This window comes from Carassius auratus, chromosome 34 (genome assembly GCF_003368295.1).
Source record: "Carassius auratus strain Wakin chromosome 34, ASM336829v1, whole genome shotgun sequence".
Taxonomy (NCBI): Eukaryota; Metazoa; Chordata; class Actinopteri; order Cypriniformes; family Cyprinidae; genus Carassius; species Carassius auratus.
In genome coordinates this window covers 26,655,393-26,672,272 of record NC_039276.1, presented here as the reverse complement: position 1 = coordinate 26,672,272, position 16,880 = coordinate 26,655,393, and the positions used below count along the sequence as shown (strand labels likewise).

At 37.0% G+C, this 16,880-nt stretch overlaps 2 protein-coding genes across 3 annotated transcripts in view; one reads left to right on the top strand and one right to left on the bottom strand.

Annotated features, from left to right (window-relative positions):
• LOC113053650 (opsin-3-like) overlaps window positions 1–15,995 on the top strand; it is a 32,559-nt gene extending 16,564 nt beyond the window's left edge. Inside the window, exons 2-4 of the mRNA XM_026218825.1 lie at window positions 1,959–2,284; window positions 5,927–6,160; window positions 14,145–15,995. Coding sequence (XP_026074610.1) covers window positions 1,959–2,284; window positions 5,927–6,160; window positions 14,145–14,360 — 776 coding nt within the window. The 3' untranslated portion in view covers window positions 14,361–15,995. The remainder of the gene's footprint in view (window positions 1–1,958; window positions 2,285–5,926; window positions 6,161–14,144) is intronic.
• The window catches only part of LOC113053649 (beta-galactoside alpha-2,6-sialyltransferase 2-like), a 50,424-nt gene continuing 42,354 nt past the window's right edge, over window positions 8,811–16,880 (bottom strand). For both annotated transcript variants that reach the window (XM_026218824.1, XM_026218823.1), the window contains one exon: window positions 8,811–12,273. In XM_026218824.1, the coding sequence (XP_026074609.1) occupies window positions 12,026–12,273 (248 nt within the window). In that variant the 3' untranslated portion in view covers window positions 8,811–12,025. The remainder of the gene's footprint in view (window positions 12,274–16,880) is intronic.

Sequence of the window (16,880 nt, the reverse complement as noted above, 5' to 3'; positions counted from 1 at the left end):
CTCAAACATTTGTATAAGATTTAAAAAAAAAGAGAGAAAAAAAATTATAAATATATTCATCATGCATGAAAGTGACAAAAAGTGAGTGAGCACATTTAAAATGATTTCTGTTTAGTAATCATCATTTAGCCAAAACCATCACAATTAAAACAACCAAAGACTTAAACTACTTCAGTCTGTATGCATTGAATTTATTTAATACACAAGCTTAACAATTTGAGTTGAATTACTGAACTTTTCCACAACATTCAAATTTATTGAGATTCAGCTGTACAAGTGGGCATGTAGCGATGTACCTGAGCCGGTTGAACACTGATAAAAACATGTGACAATTAAAATCGTTTGAGATGTTAAACGAATCACGATAGATTTGGGGTTGGGACTTTATATGAATGTATCTCTGAGGGGACTGTCTTTAGAAAAAAAAAAAGATGATATCTTTTCATCTCACCCCTGTATAATGCATAATAAAGTAGTGTTTATAAGCACTGTGATGGTTAGTTTACAGGGGTCGCAAGGACGCTGTATTGCTGCTCTACTGTATTAATTTGTGCGGATGTTTTATGCAGTATAATTTCACAAGACTAAAGTCAGATCATTCTGTTTTTTGTTAATTATTTTAAATGATACAAAACGGCTTGTGCTGCATGTATTCAGCATCTTCGTATGGATTGTGATTCAAATGCAGTGGCTTGTTTTGAATGAAAAGAGCATAGGCAAAACTTTAGTTTGTTTATATGAAGATATTTATTTTGTATTATGTAATTATTTGATTTGGGGTTTGTTTTAAAATTTAATTTTTTTTTTTTTATTTGACATATTTCAATTTCACAGAGAAATGTGCAGTGTCCCTGGAAATTACAATGAGTCCAAAACATGGATAACATGATGAAAATTTTGTGCTGAACACAAAATAAAATATTTAGAATAATGCATTGATTGATTGATTGATTTTCGGTACAAGTTGGAGAACAACACTTTAAGTCAGCTCAAGTTCAACTGATCATGAGGGACTTGATCTCATTAAGTCTCAAAAAATATATTTGAAAACATTTTACAGCAAACTTATATTGCTAATGTATTGTGATATGGCTTATTGAGCAATAAATCTTTATGGTTCATGAGTCCTGAAGAACAGAAAATTTGGAGCTGAGACACAGGACACAGACTCTGTGACTAAACAGCAGAACAATAAAGAAGATGCCAAAGAAAGTTTGTGTGTCTCTTTATGTGTACTGGAAAGGTCTTAAGTTGAAAAAGCTAAAAGGGATTTTTTTTTTTTTTGTGGCAAAAGACTTGAAGTGACGAATATGAAATGACAGTTTCATTGTTCATTGAAGACCTCTAACAAAGCTTATTTTTCAGAGATACATATTCACGTACAACCTTTTGGACTTGGCCTTCACTGGTGCACTACAGACAATATCCAGTGACAAATCTACAATGGCCCCAAAAACTCACTGGACACTTAAGTCACACTGAATGTCACCGCAAAATATCAAACCACATGGAACCTACAAACAGATGTGGCTGGAAATTATATAACTTCGCTTTTTTTAGACATTTTTAAGTTTTTAGTTTAATGAGCTGGTCTTGAGTGTACGGTTGCACCCTCTTTACTCTGTACTTTATTCGGTTGCATCATTTGTTCAAGCTCTCCTAAAAGTAACGTAGTCGCATAATTTGGCATTTATCCCCAATGATCCAGTAGCAGCCTTGAAATAAGCCAGAAGTTGTGTTGAAAAGCTTTATCCTTGGTCTTATTTTGGCTCATGTGACTAACAGTAAAAATGTTAACCCTGTACACGATCCACTATTTGAAAACCACAAACTACTTTAGTCAAACTTATTTAACAAATGTAAAGTTTCCAAAGAGCTTTTGGGGTCAACACAAAAAACTGTCCAGTTTCAGCTTACCTCAATGTTGAAGTTTTTGTCCTCTTTGTCTTCTCTCTCAGGCATCGTATCTCTGATATCCTTGGTGGTTCTTTCTTACGACCGTTACAGCACATTGACGGTGTACCACAACCGTGGTCCAGACTATCGCAAACCTCTTCTGGCAGTAGGGGGTTCGTGGCTTTACTCTTTGATCTGGACCGTGCCCCCTCTTCTGGGCTGGAGTAGTTATGGCCTGGAGGGTGCAGGAACCAGCTGCTCTGTATCATGGACCGAGCGTACCGCCCAGTCTCGTGCCTACATCATCTGTCTGTTTCTGTTCTGCTTGGTCATACCAGTGCTCATCATGGTCTACTGCTATTGGAGATTGCTGTACGCAGTCAAACAGGTAAACTGCGGTTCTGTGTTGTGCATATAAAAAATAGCTTGGAATAGGGATGGACAACTGATATATATGAGGCTTAATACTAATATATATATGCAAATATGGCATGAAGTTACTTCAAACAATGATATAAACATCATAATTAATAATCACAATTAAAATTTCTAGGGAATAAATTGACAATTATGATTTTTGTCATAATCATGCAGCCCTGGCTTGGGATTCAAAACTCCTTTTGAATCCGTTACTGAATTTGCAAGTGCTCTGACAGGATCTCAAGATGTTTGAAGATGCTGCCAGTTCTGTGGATGTGCACTGACTCATCTAAACTCAGAAAGCCGAAGTGGTAATTCAGAGGAAGTAGACTGTTTAATTGGTTGCAGAAAATTGGGTAACAGACATTGTTAATTGTTTGTTTAAACCCATTTTAGAAATCATGCGCAGGAGAAGAAACCAGCTAAAAATGTTATGTTATGTTGTTTAATCTCAAACAGTGAAGATGTTTGCATTTTTAGCAGATGTAGTAGCTGCAGGAGGACTCACATATTTGGACCTTGTCAGATGCCAGCTCTTGAAGTTTTTTGTATTGGGATATATTCTCTGTCCTGAAAGCAATAAAGGAGAACTGAAAGGGGCTTTGAAGGAAGAAATAAGCTATATGTTGTCATGGTTATATATATATATATATATATATATATATATATATATATATATATATATATATATATATATATATATATATATATATATATATATATATATATATATACACAAAGAGAAAACATAATTCTTTCAGCATGTTCTGTGGTGTCTGGTTCCTTGTGCAACCTGTTAAGAGTGCATGTCTGGTTCTTTGTGCCTGTTTGTGCATCAAGATCTCATTGTTTATGGCAGTATGATTGGATTTGGATACTGTATTATCTGGGCGTCCCAGTCACTGGAGTGTAATTGATTTCAGTTGGCTGCTGTGAGGAGGATAACATCCATATTTCATTCTGGCTCGAGAGGGACAAATTTATCCATCCAAGCCAATGTGACAGATCCCCATACACTATATTCAGTTAATCATGTTGAATTTCTGATGCAATATTAATCAGACATTTTCCTATACACTCACATCTGTGACTTGTTGGGTGAAAATATGAAGCTTATATATGCTGCTTCATGTATAATGTGAAGGGGGCATGCAATAAATTGAGTACTATGAGACATTCAGACATTCATGATCCCATCTACTCACATGCAAAGAAACCTACATCTGCAAATAAATGTCATTTCTGTAGGGGGAGGGTGTGTGCTTGTTACAGATAAAAGGGACAAGAAGATCAATTTACTTTCTGTAAATGACAATTATTTACTGTAATTAGAGAGCCAGTTTTATTATTTATATTTACATAGAGCCTAGTAATTTGTTAAAAATTCAACTCATAGCCCAGTTAGAATGAAAAGGCTTAACAAATGCTGTCTCACTGAGTTTGATCCAGATGAAAATGTAGCAAGTCTTATTTATTCTTATTTATGAATTTTTATGTGTTCGTAAGTTTTAGATCTAAAAGGGTAAATTTCAATATTTCCTTTCTCTTTGGAGTGCTATAAGCTGCTTGTGCATAGATAAAATCCCTAAAGTTGCAAAGACTAAATGCTCAAACTCTTCATAAAAGTTAAGACTCATCCACACCCTCCTAAAACGCCTCATTTAAACACGCCCCCACGTCTACATCACTGTGTGGGAAGATTTGCATAACACCGCCCAAAAGTTCACCCAAAGAAAGAAGGCAAAACTTTTATTCTCGCTGTAGAATTGTTGCTGCTGCCGCCGCCATGTCGCAGAGATACTGTGTGGTTCGTTGGCCTTCCAACGAAGAATACGCGAATAGAAATCAGTGGTTAAGTTGTATTTACAACATTGTTCCAGAACAGTTGCATGTTCCTTGTCTCGTCGCGCTGGGAGATGGCATCACTGTATGGTAAGGGGCGTAGCATTTCCATCACATGCTTGAGGTATTCAGCCAATCACAATGCACCGGATAGCTGGCCAATCAGCATACACTTCATTTTTCAGAATGATGAGCTTTGTAAAAATCTATTTAATATGAAACTACTTTAATATTTTTGTGGAAACTGTGATGCATTTACTTTTTCAAGATTCCTTGATGGAAAGAAAGTTCAATAGAACATAATAGATATACTCTGTAAACCTGCATATAGACAGTTTCGACGGCAGCAACATAAACAAACGTTACTGAGCATGCACGGTTTTGTGGCCTTGACTTAACTTCTGGTAGACTTCCGCAAATAATCAATTACAACAACCGCGAACTCCCTCTAGAGTAGATTTCTAATAATAAAATATCTGTCGCTTATCATGAGTTTGTTACTTGTAACGAAATGTGTGTTACAGATCCTTGAATTCTTGCCTGGCAGCCAAGCCTCTCTTCGCACAGCGGTTATCTATTCTTGCCGTCTCGTCTGGTCTTAGGAAACCGAAACATTTTTATTTTTGACAAGGCGTTTGTTCCAGATGTCAAGTTGCATCCCACAGCACAACAAGCTGAGCCCAACTTCAGTCTAATCATCACCTTAACTTTAACTGCGTTTGCAGTCTGCACCATATTACTAGTGAGACCACTGATCCATATATAATGACTATATAATATTATATAATTATAATATAATTACAATAATATATTATAATTCTAATGGTTATATACAGTGAGTCGATAAACAAACACAGACCGGAAGTTAACTTAGGGCCAGAGGCGTGACCATGGCAATGCGCGTGCATTCGATGAAACCGTCTATACCCTGAAACTATATATATGTTTATTTACCTGCATGTCATGTGTCCTAGTTCCACAATTACACAAAGCATGTGTAATTACAGTTGACAGTACTAGGATTTCTATAGGTGTGTGAGTGTCTGCGAGTGTAAACAAGACAGGTAATAACAATGAGAGGAGGAGGAGAGCAGTTAGCCTAGATTCATTGATGACTGAGCTCTGAGATAATTACAGACTGTCACTTTGTCCTCTCTGAAAGGCATTAATCAACTGATTATTATAAAATGTCATTCAAAAATACTCCTATATATGAACCAGGACCAGGTCTCATTTCATGAAGGGTCCTCATGAAGTAAAAGTGTCAAAGACAAATAAACACGTACCTTCGCATCCACACAATTCAAAAAGGACAATCACATGCCTTCATAAACGTAAGGTTATAGTTTCTTATCATTACGGATGGATGAAAACACAATGATGATACTGTCTGGCAACTCAAATCAAATAATAATGTTATAGCTCACAAATTTTTTTCCCATGCTGTGCAACCTCAAAAAAAAAAAAAAAAAAAAAATCATTGGTAAAGCATATGTTAATAGTTGCTTAATTGTCTTTTTTTGTCATTTCATCTGTGAACATTATTGCAGATAAACTGTTTATCTTTAGAATTTTTGTCTTATATCACAGGGCTCTCAAATGCTTGGTTGTTGAACATTCTAAACTGTGAAATTGTGGCTTTTTGTAGGCCATCATCCTGAAGTCAATAGCCTTTTTAAACAAGTTATTGCTTAAACACCATTTGTACAATGGACATATTTTTCTTGATACCTCACATGCAGTAATCATCCCCGTGTCTCTGTCTCAGGTAGGGAAGATACGCAAGACAGCAGCGCGGAAACGGGAATACCATGTTTTGTTCATGGTTATCACCACGGTGGTGTGTTACCTTCTGTGCTGGATGCCGTACGGGGTCGTGGCCATGATGGCTACATTTGGGCGGCCAGGAATCATCTCACCGGTGGCCAGCGTGGTGCCCTCTCTCCTCGCCAAGAGCAGCACGGTCATCAACCCACTCATATACATCCTGATGAACAAACAGGTAAGGGCACAAACTAATCCATATACATTTCATATGCTTACTAAGGTTGATGTGCATGTATAACATTTTCTCCTATAATTATGACCAAGCTCATCATTTTCAAACTTCTTTAAATCTGGAGTATTTTTTATATTCAATTAACGACGTAATTAATAATCGTTCTGATTTTTTTTAGTTTCAAAAACTGTTCTTTTATCCAAAACAACAGTTATTGAGATGGGAAAAGAAATGCAATGTCAGTTTACATCTAAATGTTTATTTGATGATATTTACTATAATAATGACAGCAGATTATGCTCAATATACAAGCAACTTTAATAAACCAAGCCCCAATACTCACCCTAAATATGTAAATGTAGTTAATACTACTAAGTATTTGTGTAATCACACTCAAAGTGTAAACAATATTAATAGTTTATTAATAAAACACTGCAATTGGGGAGGCATCCTAGTTGAGAACATCTCCGGTTACGAATGTAACCATGGTTCCTTGAGTAGGTAACGAGACACTGCATCCTCTAGGGGGCGCTATGGGGAACACATCATTGTGACCAGTCTCTGAAGCATACATTGAAAAACACCAACGAGTTGGCCGGCGACAGCCTCTGACGTCACTATCGGCGCAACTATAAACAGGCACAGGGAGAACACGTTATTCACTTCAACTTAAAGGGATACTCAACCGTGTTTTCATATTAAACTATGTTTTTCCCTTACCTAAGACGAGTTGATACATACCTCTCTCGTCTCAGTGCGTGCACTCGATCGCTTTGGCGCGCGGTGAGCACTTAGCTTAGCCCATTCATTCAATATGGGCCAAGCAGAGATGCTACCAAACACCTCCACGTTTTCCCTATTTAAATACAGTCTTGGCGCAGTAATATCTTCACTCGTGAAAAATCCTCTCACCGGCCCCCGCTCCCTCTAGTGAAGATATTACTGCGCCAAGACGAAGTGCTTACAAGCACTTGCCATGGTATTCCGCCACACAATATAGTTATCCATTTTACACGCTTAGAAAAGCACAACGTTTTGTTTTGGGTTACCGTCCTAGGTCGAGTTACACTACGCGAGTAACTGTTTTTAAATAGGGAAAACGTGGAGGTGTTTGGTAGCTTCTCTGCTTGGCCCATATTGAATGAATGGGCTAAGCTAAGTGCTTTCAAAGTGTCATCGCGCGCCAAAGCGATCGAGTGCACACACTGAGACGAGAGAGGTATGTATCAACTCGTCTTAGGTAAGGGAAAAAACATAGTTTAATATGAAAACACGGTGGAGTATCCCTTTAATCATTAGGGCTTCGGCCCGGGGTAGAGCTGAAGGCTTGGAATCAGGAAAGATTCCTTTAAAGGGATACAGCCTAGAACCTAGCATTTTATACCAAGCCTTGCCTGTCACACGGGGGCTACCGCTAGCTTACGCATAAGCTTGCTGAAAGAGCTGTCTCAACAGTTCTCTAGTAGCAACACCCTGTTTAGAAAGGTATCTGGGGATACATAGGTGGAGTGGTGCCCAAGATGATTGGGGCTTTTACCAACTCAAGAAAGGGTACGAAGCAACCGCGCGAAGCCTTCACCATATAGGATTTTAGAAAGAACGCAGAATACTAGCATGCTAACTTACCACAGTGTGTATTTAAGAAAGTGTGCAAAGACTTAATGTGCACACTTACCATAGCATGGATTATCAAGTACTGGTCTTGAAGGAGGGACTCTCGTGACACTGTGATAGAGCAGCTCATAGATGGAATAGTGCATCTCAAAACAGCATGATTGAGAGTCATCAACTCGATCTGTGGAAATAATGCTGGAGCGCTCTGGGAAAAAAAACAGAGAACTCAGTCTCATATAAGAGGAGAACTCCGAATTCAGAGTACCGCCCTCATAGGCAACCCTTTTTGGAAAAGGGGAGGGCTGCTAAACTACCACGAGAATCGCCCAAATAGCCACTCATGTTGAGGGAAGCGATGCTCTCTCTCGTCCATTACGAGTGCGAAAGGGAAAGTCCCTCTCTAAAACATTCAGACAGACCCACCTGTATTCTCCTGAGCTCATTCTCCTCCGTGCCTCAGCAGCAGTGGGTCCTGAACCACGGAGAGCAGATGGCTGCCTTTTTCCCCTCGGAAAAAGAGACGAAAGAGAGTGGAGCTTTTTCATAAAAAAAAAAAAACACTCACAATGCACGGAGATTGCCTTCTCAAAGACATTGCGTGCGTGCTCTTCACCCAAACAAATGATGCAAAGATTGTGTGTCATCGGCTGTCAAATAACACAGATGCATGCTTCAAACAGAACAGTCAGTGAAGATGAAGAAGAGAATGACGTGCCTGTTTCTAGTCGCCGGTAGTGACGTCAGAGGCTGTCGCTAGCAAACTCGTTGGTGTTTTTTTATTGTATGCTTCAGACACGGGTCACGACGAGGCATTCCCCATCGCGCCGCTTAGAGGACGCAGTTTGAAGTTCCCTTGAAAGTGAACCACTGGTTTAGCTGATAACCAATCTATGAAAAATATATATAAATATAATTCTCTGGTATCTTACAGATACATGTCTAAATTATTATTATTATTATACATTTTAATCAAACAACAACAACAACAACAAAAAAAGAGACTTGAAAAAGAGAATTTGGCAGGTTAAGGGTTACTGGATCAAGTAAAGGTGAAGGTTTTATTATACAAACAATGGTCAAAAGACTATTTTAACATGAAGTGGTTTGAAAAATTGATTCAATGACAAATGTATATTAGCATATGGAGAAATAAACATTTTAAAGCATCCCATTGCTTTTGAAAGGGAACTGGCCTGTAATAGACAATCGCAAATATTTACAATCTAAAGATAAATACTTTTTCACAGACATAACATTAGCAGGGGAAAAACAGATAAAGGGATGTGTGGTGCAGAATTTACATACAGTAAGCAACGGACAAATAACTGACATTTAAAGAAAATTTGTTAAATGTATATACAGTAATGAGAAAATGTAAGGTATAGAAGGGAAAGGAAAATACTTTCAAAAGATGTGGCAAGGAATATTGGCACAGATACACAAATTGACTACCATACAAACATTATCTCACTCTCTCTCTCACACACACACACACAGTAAATAAGCACATTTGGCACAGTCTGAATTGTACCATGCACATCCACCACACAGCATTGAAGTTCGCCAATGAAATCACCTCGGTTTCCTCTTTTCAAAGGTCATATACTCAAAACAGACCTAAACCTAGAGACTCCACTCACATTTCCCATTATAGGCTCAATCAGGAGTGTCAAACCTGTTCCCTGAGGGTCATAGCCCTAAGTTTAGCTCCGACTCTGTAATTTAATCAAGTTCTTTAAAATCATTTAAACTAAAGATTGGGGTGTTGGAGCAGGTTGGAGCCAAGCTCGGCAGGACTGTGGCGATCCAGGAGCTGAGTTTGACACCCTGGGCTAAATCCTAACATTTCTAGAACTGTAAAGTTAACACCATGAATACTAACAAGCACTGTAATGTACATCCCCCGCCCCCAATCCCTGAAAGTAGTCATATCACCCAACACATTAATACATATATATTGTTTTTTTACAGTGAACACTTGAAATAATACTCTTAAAACAGCCATGTCTCCAGTCACCATGTCTCGTCAGTGAGAAACAGGGACAAGCGTTTATGCTGCTAAAACACCTCGTGTTAAAGGCTTAGGAAGAGACATTCACAGAGGAAGGACACACAACTCCGTCTCTGATCGTAGAGCGTGAAAAAGACTAAAGAGAAAGTAGCAGACAGGTTTAGTCCCTCCATAGTTTCACATGACATTTGGCCATCACAATGACAAACAACTGTCAGGCAAAGCCATGGCCTGAAGGTTGGCATACATTGCCGTTCAATTTTTATTTTATTTTTCTTTAGAAACTAATACTTATTATCAGCAAGGATGCATTCAGTTGATCAAGTCACAGTAAAAACATGAATAAATCCATTTCAAATAAATGACATTCTTTTGAACATTCTATTCAAAGAATCCCATCATGGTTTCTGCGAAAAATATTCAGCAGCACAGCGGTTTTAAATACTGATAAGAAATGTTTATTCGAACCCCAAATCAGCACGTTAGAATGATTTCTGAAGGATCATGTGACACTGATGTTTGGGGCAACAATGCTAAAACTCAGCTGTGCAAATGAAGGGGGAAAAAATTACATTTTAAAATATAATAAAATCGAAAAACACTTATTTTAATTTGTGATACTGTTTCACAGTATTACTGTATTTCTGAGCAAATAAATGCAGCCCTGGTGACCATAGGAGAAAATTATTTTTAAAAACAAAAAAGGGGAATGACCCCAAACGTTTCAGTGGTATGCAAGTTTATATGCTCTCCCACTGTCATTTAATTACCATTGCCCTGTTGATTAAAAAACACTATTTAATAATCAAACTGTCACAGACTGGAGGCAACCACGGCCAGCCCAACAATGAGTCATACTGAGAAGAGTTTACATCCAAACCTCATTTTGTATTCCACTGTAAAAAACAACAACAACAATATTCTTCGGTTTTCCTACATCTACAATCCCCCAACATGAGGAAATAGGACAGAGTAAAGGTCGAATATTAGCTTGACAAATCTCTGCTTATCATCGTACTAGAAGGAAGATGAAATCTTTCATGGTGAGAGCCGCAGCTTCAGAGTATCATGAGCTCCTGAGTGAAATCAATTACTAGTTTTACTTCTACAATATACAACAGCGATTAAAACAGACGTTATCTCTTCTCACCAGATATACAGAAAAATCAGCCTGCGAAAGTGTATCTTAATTCAGACGGCACACATTGAAACAATGCACGCAGCTAAATAACAAACCTTCAAGTTTTACCTCCTGTAGAAAATCGCTTTAAACGAACAACTCTACGTTTAAGAGAAGATGACGCAAAGATGCACTGGTAATTCATTCGCTTTTAAATACTCCAGCTGGAGTCAAGAAAACTCTTGATTTTACGGACAAGACATTAAAACCTTGGTTTATATTTAATACATAATATACCACCACTGTACTTGTGATATTGCCAACAGCCTTAAAGTCCCGAATAAGATTTACAGTGCTGCATGAGTCCATAGTACACACAATTAAAATCCTATTTTTTTCAGTAAACTACCTGTCTTGACAAGTTTTTCAAGGTATAAAATTACTAGAAGAGAATTAAATAAACAACATTCAATAACAGGTGCATGTAAGCACTCTGCTTTTGAAGGATCATCTACACAGAGTAGGAAAAAAACTATTGATTCATTTGCCACTAGTTCACCGAGACATTCTGGAAGAGGCAGATGAGTGTGGCATAATGTATCACAGCAGAAAATTACACCTAAAAAATAAATAAAATATAAATCACAACATTATGGTGTTATAAGCTTTAAATCTGTCAGTATGCAGGAAAAAAAAATCTTTAGACAGATTAATAAAGCTCATTTTAAGACCGAGTATGAATCTAGTCTTTGTGCTAAAATGTATTTATGTGATTGCTTTTTCCCCCCCGACAGTGTAACTTTCAGTGTTTATGACTGCTAATACTTTAAACCCTGTGAAAAACAGAGTTCTGTTAAAAATTATAAAATAAAAAACACAGTTTTTGATGGCTTTTACCACCACAAACATCCACAAACCTAAAAAGCTTTTCTTATGACGTATCTATTGCTGTTGTGACCATCTTTAAGCTTAGGCTCAGGAAATGCATTTCTGAGTGAACTACAGCAGAAGGTTGTGTCCCGCAGAGCACCATCTATAGTCCGTTCTGAACCGTCTCGGTGCGCTCCTGCATCAGTCTGCAGATCACTTCTGCTTCACAAAGACTGTTACTGCATCCTTCTGTTCAGGGCTCGCAGTGGACGTTCTTGAATCCGGGGAGCGTGACTCTGCCTTTCCGTTTGAGATCGTCCTCGGAGCCGACGTTCATTCGCTGGATGAGCTTTTTCTCATAGAGCAGGGGATGGTATGCACCCAGAGTGCAGGCGGCATCGTAGTAACGCTCGTGATAGTGGCACAGGTCCGTCTGTCGCAGCGAAGGAATGTACTCGTACACGTGAACCTCTTCACACAAGGACATCATCAGCAGGATGCCTGAAACACACACAGAAGATGACATGAACAAGGCAGCCCACACACAGTGACAGAAGAGTACATCAGATTAGGGTTCAGGGGAGAAGAAAAAAAAAGTTTCAATAAAGTAGTATTTCAATAAATAAGTTATATACTCGTAATTGAATTAAATATTTGTTAAATATTAATTAATATCGATTATAATCCTAATATGTACACCATATTTTCTAGAATATAAATTGCATGTAATCATCTGGACCATGCTGTGTAATGCCAAAGCAAAGTAATGCAATCAACGTCATGCAAATGTAGATTTTATAGCGCATTTCCCACATGCTGTAGTTTCATCTTTGCTATAAATATTTTTTTTAGGCTTGGAATTGACAATAAATGTTTATAATGAAGGATACTATACATTTGTTTGGTTTATAGGCCATTTATATATTTCTGTCCTGTTCGGTTCTAAATCCTGTTCACTTTAAAGGATTTATCACAGTGATGAGAAAAAAAAAAAAGGCCACTATTTGGTCCAAAAAAATAAAAAAATAAATTGTTAGTGCAATAAATAAATTAACAAGTTTGCATCAATTGTTTTGAGTTATGACAACTTTTAATCAAATGATGTTCAACCATCAAACTACAATGAGTTAGAAGAACTTAATTTGTAACAAACACATTTGTAAGTTGCTCCAACTAATGGATTTGTGAGCATGGAAACAATTTATGAGTTATATATATATATATATATATATATATATATATATATATATATATATATATATATATATATATATATATATATATGTGTGTGTGTGTGTTTTGATGTGCACAAATGAATCAGTTAAATGGGCTCCTTATATCACTTAGATCTTTGGTGTCCTTCTGGAGTCTCCAAGTGTCCTTTTTTAAGACCTCTTAATTTATCTTAAAATAAGATGTCAGAAAATACAGTTGTGTAAGAATCACCCTTCAATCTTCTTACTGTAAGGGATATAGCAAATGATCACAAAAATTATCAAAAAAAAAAAAAAAACTAAATGGTACATGTTTAATTTCGTGATAATAAGGGTGTGATTAATCCAATTAAAAATGTTAATCTATTGACAACCTTAATTTAGAATTAAAATAATTTAACATGTGCAATTCCATTAATGGTCACAATAGCATAAAACCTCTGAATTAAATGGTCTGAAATAAATGTGATGGGAGAAAGACAGACTGTTTGCCCTAAAATATTGAGAAAAAAAAAACTGATATGACCATGCAGGTTGCATACAATAATAGAGAGAGCTGTGTGGTCTGATTCAACAGCAAATGACTCTTAAACTCAAGGGAAAGGTCATATCAGTCAATCCCTGAAAAAACTCAGTGTCAATGAATGAGAAAATGTGAGAACAAGCAGACAAAAGGACCATTACAGAATCACCTGTGATGTGATTAAACAGATGAGAAAATGAGGCTTGTAAAGTGTCATTACCATGCAATCAATTTAACTCCGACAAAACCTACAAGATTATTCAGATTAAACAGAATAACCTGTATGTTTACAGCAAAGGAATATATGGACCCAGATGTTGATGTCAGTCTGAAATATTTTAAGTCATATTTTGCTTTGTAAAGGTACAGTGGCATCTACCAACACTAGAGAGAAAGGAATCCTCTCAAAGGAGCAAGAAAGTTCTATACACATATTTAGCTCGTGTTGAAGTTGGTCTTGCAAATTTTAAATATAGTAATATAATATAGTAATATATTAATATAGTTTTCTTTTTTAATCTTGTTGTGGTTCAAATCTGCAGTGCTTAGTTTGAAAAGCATTCATGTTTTTGAGACCGTACTGAAAATATTTCTCAGGTCTCAACGATCTCTTCTCTCTTCTTTGTGTCCAAAAGTTCTACAGGTGTTTCTGCGTCCTGTTCTGCTGTCAGAGGCACTTGATGCAGAACGGTCACTCCTCCATGCCCTCCAAGACCACAGTTATCCAGCTCAACCGTAGAGTCCTCAGTAACACGGTTGCCTGCACCGCTCCGATCTCCACCGGCATCCACAAACACGACTGCAGCACCCCTGTCTCAGAGAGGACCAACCCTCCAGAGGTCACCACCTAAACTGACCCCTCCCAGCAGCCGTGATGTCGAGCCTGCTTCGTTGTGCTGAATGTAGCTTTTCAGTCGCATTCAACTTTTTATTTTCCTGGGCTTCTTTTACAGCTGTAATACTTCATTGTTAATCAAAAACAAAAACATTTCAAAACATGAAAAAGCATTTCATTGCCAAGTAGTCAGGTCTTTTGCTGTGCATGAAGAACCTTGAGTGCTCTCACTTTGCTGTTAAAAAAAAAAAAACACTGAACAAGACTACAAAACAAGATTGAACAAGAAGAACCCTAAATGTACACTGCGAGATATTACATTAGTGTAAGCACATCGTTCCATGTGACAAGGCTGCATCAACACAGATTAATTTCATTTTCTGCCAAACACATCCATAAAATAGAAATTGTTGTTTTATTAAAAAACTGTCCTAAAATGGTTAAATGTTGCTAATATATTTACAAAGTACATCAAAAAAATTGCATTCCCTTTAAGATGTACACAAGCATATACTACAGTTTGGGATCAGTAAGGTTTAAGGCTTTTATTCTGTAAGGAAGGGCACATTCAATTGAACAAATATTACAGTATTGACAATTTTATGTGGTTACAAAATATTTCAATTTTACTTTCTTTAATGGAATTCTCTAAAAATCCTCTAAAAATTCTACTTTTCCATCAAGTGAATAAATTACATTTTTAAAAAAGAAAACCGTTATTGAGTTTGTAGTAATATTTCACAACATTACTGTTTTTCTGTATTTTCTGTTCAAATAGCCACAGCCTTGGTGAGCATAAAAGACTTGTTTCAAAAACATGGGAACATTTTTCAGAGAAAAAAAAAATACCTTTTACCAATACCAAAGAAAGAACACCATTATCTGTTCCATCATACCTCAAATTGTTCCATTCCTATTAGTTATGTTTCATATGATAAATTATATTGCTGTCTGGGCCCATATCAATGATGTATAGGACACACTGATCCAGATCAATTCACATCTGTGACAACGATAGTGTTTCAGCGACTACGCAATATAGTAAAGAACTTCCACAGTGGGAACCTTCATCACAAAAGACCAGACATCCTATACATAAAACAGATGAACATTTCACTTTCGATCCAAACTGATGAATTCACAGAGAACTGACTTCTGCTTTTGAAATGCGCTGAATGCATGCCTTGGGTTGTATATTCCTTAATAGTTTATCTAAGGACACAATCACACTGTGTAAACTCCTCAACATCTCACGCTCCCATCTCCCTGATACTGAAAGAACTGTGTATAAAGTGCCAAACCCTAAGAGGGCAATGAGACCATTCCTGCATTAAAGTATCTGCTTATTTGTAATAGTCAAAAAGATATTACCCAGAAATGATCTGTAATTGTTATGACATTACAAACTGGATATTTGTCAGTCGATTTGTTGTGCCATTTTGTTGTTCAATTATAAATGCAGCTCAATCTCTGAATATTGAACCACAGATTGCTCTCAGAAGGCAACGAGTAATGAGAACCACAAGTACAAAACAAAGTTTGTGATTTTTATAAATGGGGGAGGAAAAATTTTGTTTACTTGAATGGGGTGTCATCTCATTTATCATCAGTAAAATATGGAGTGCCACAAGGATCCGTCCTAGGTCCCCTTCTATTTTCAATTTACATGTTGCCCCTTGGTAATATTATTAGAAAATACGGAATTAGCTTCCACTGTTATGCTGATGATACTCCGCTATATATCTCAACGAGACCAGATGAAACTTCTAAATTATCTAAGCTAACAGAGTGTGTTAAAAATGTAAAAGATTGGATGACAAATAATTTTCTCCAATTAAATTCGGATTAGAGACAGAGATATTAATTATTGGACCAAAAAACACTACACAGAATCTTGTAGATTACAATCTGCAACTAGACGGATGTACTGTTACTTCCTCTACAGTCAGAAATCTGGGTGTTATATTAGACAGCAATTTGTCTTTTGAAAATCATATTTCCAATGTTACAAAAACTGCATTCTTCCACCTTAGAAACATTGCCAAGCTACGAAACATGTTATCTGTTTCTGATGCAGAAAAGCTAGTTCATGCATTCATGACCTCTAGACTGGACTATTGTAATGCACTTGTAGGTGGTTATCCTGCTTCGTCAATAAACAAGCTACAGGTCGTCCAAAATGCAGCAGCTAGAGTCCTTACGAGGTCAAGAAAATATGATCATATTACCCCAATTTTACAGTCTCTGCACTGGCTACCTATTAAGTTCTGTATCAGTTACAAATTATCATTACTTACCTATAAGGCCCTAAATGGTTTAGCTCCAGCGTACCTAACTAGACTTCTACCACGTTACAACCCATCACACACCCTAAGGTCACAAAACACTGGACTTTTGGTAGTTCCTAGGATAGCAAAGTCCACTAAAGGAGGTAGAGCCTTCTCACATTTGGCTCCCAAACTCTGGAATAGCCTTCCTGATAATGTTCGGGGTTCAGACACACTCTCTCTGTTTAAATCTAGATTAAAAACACATC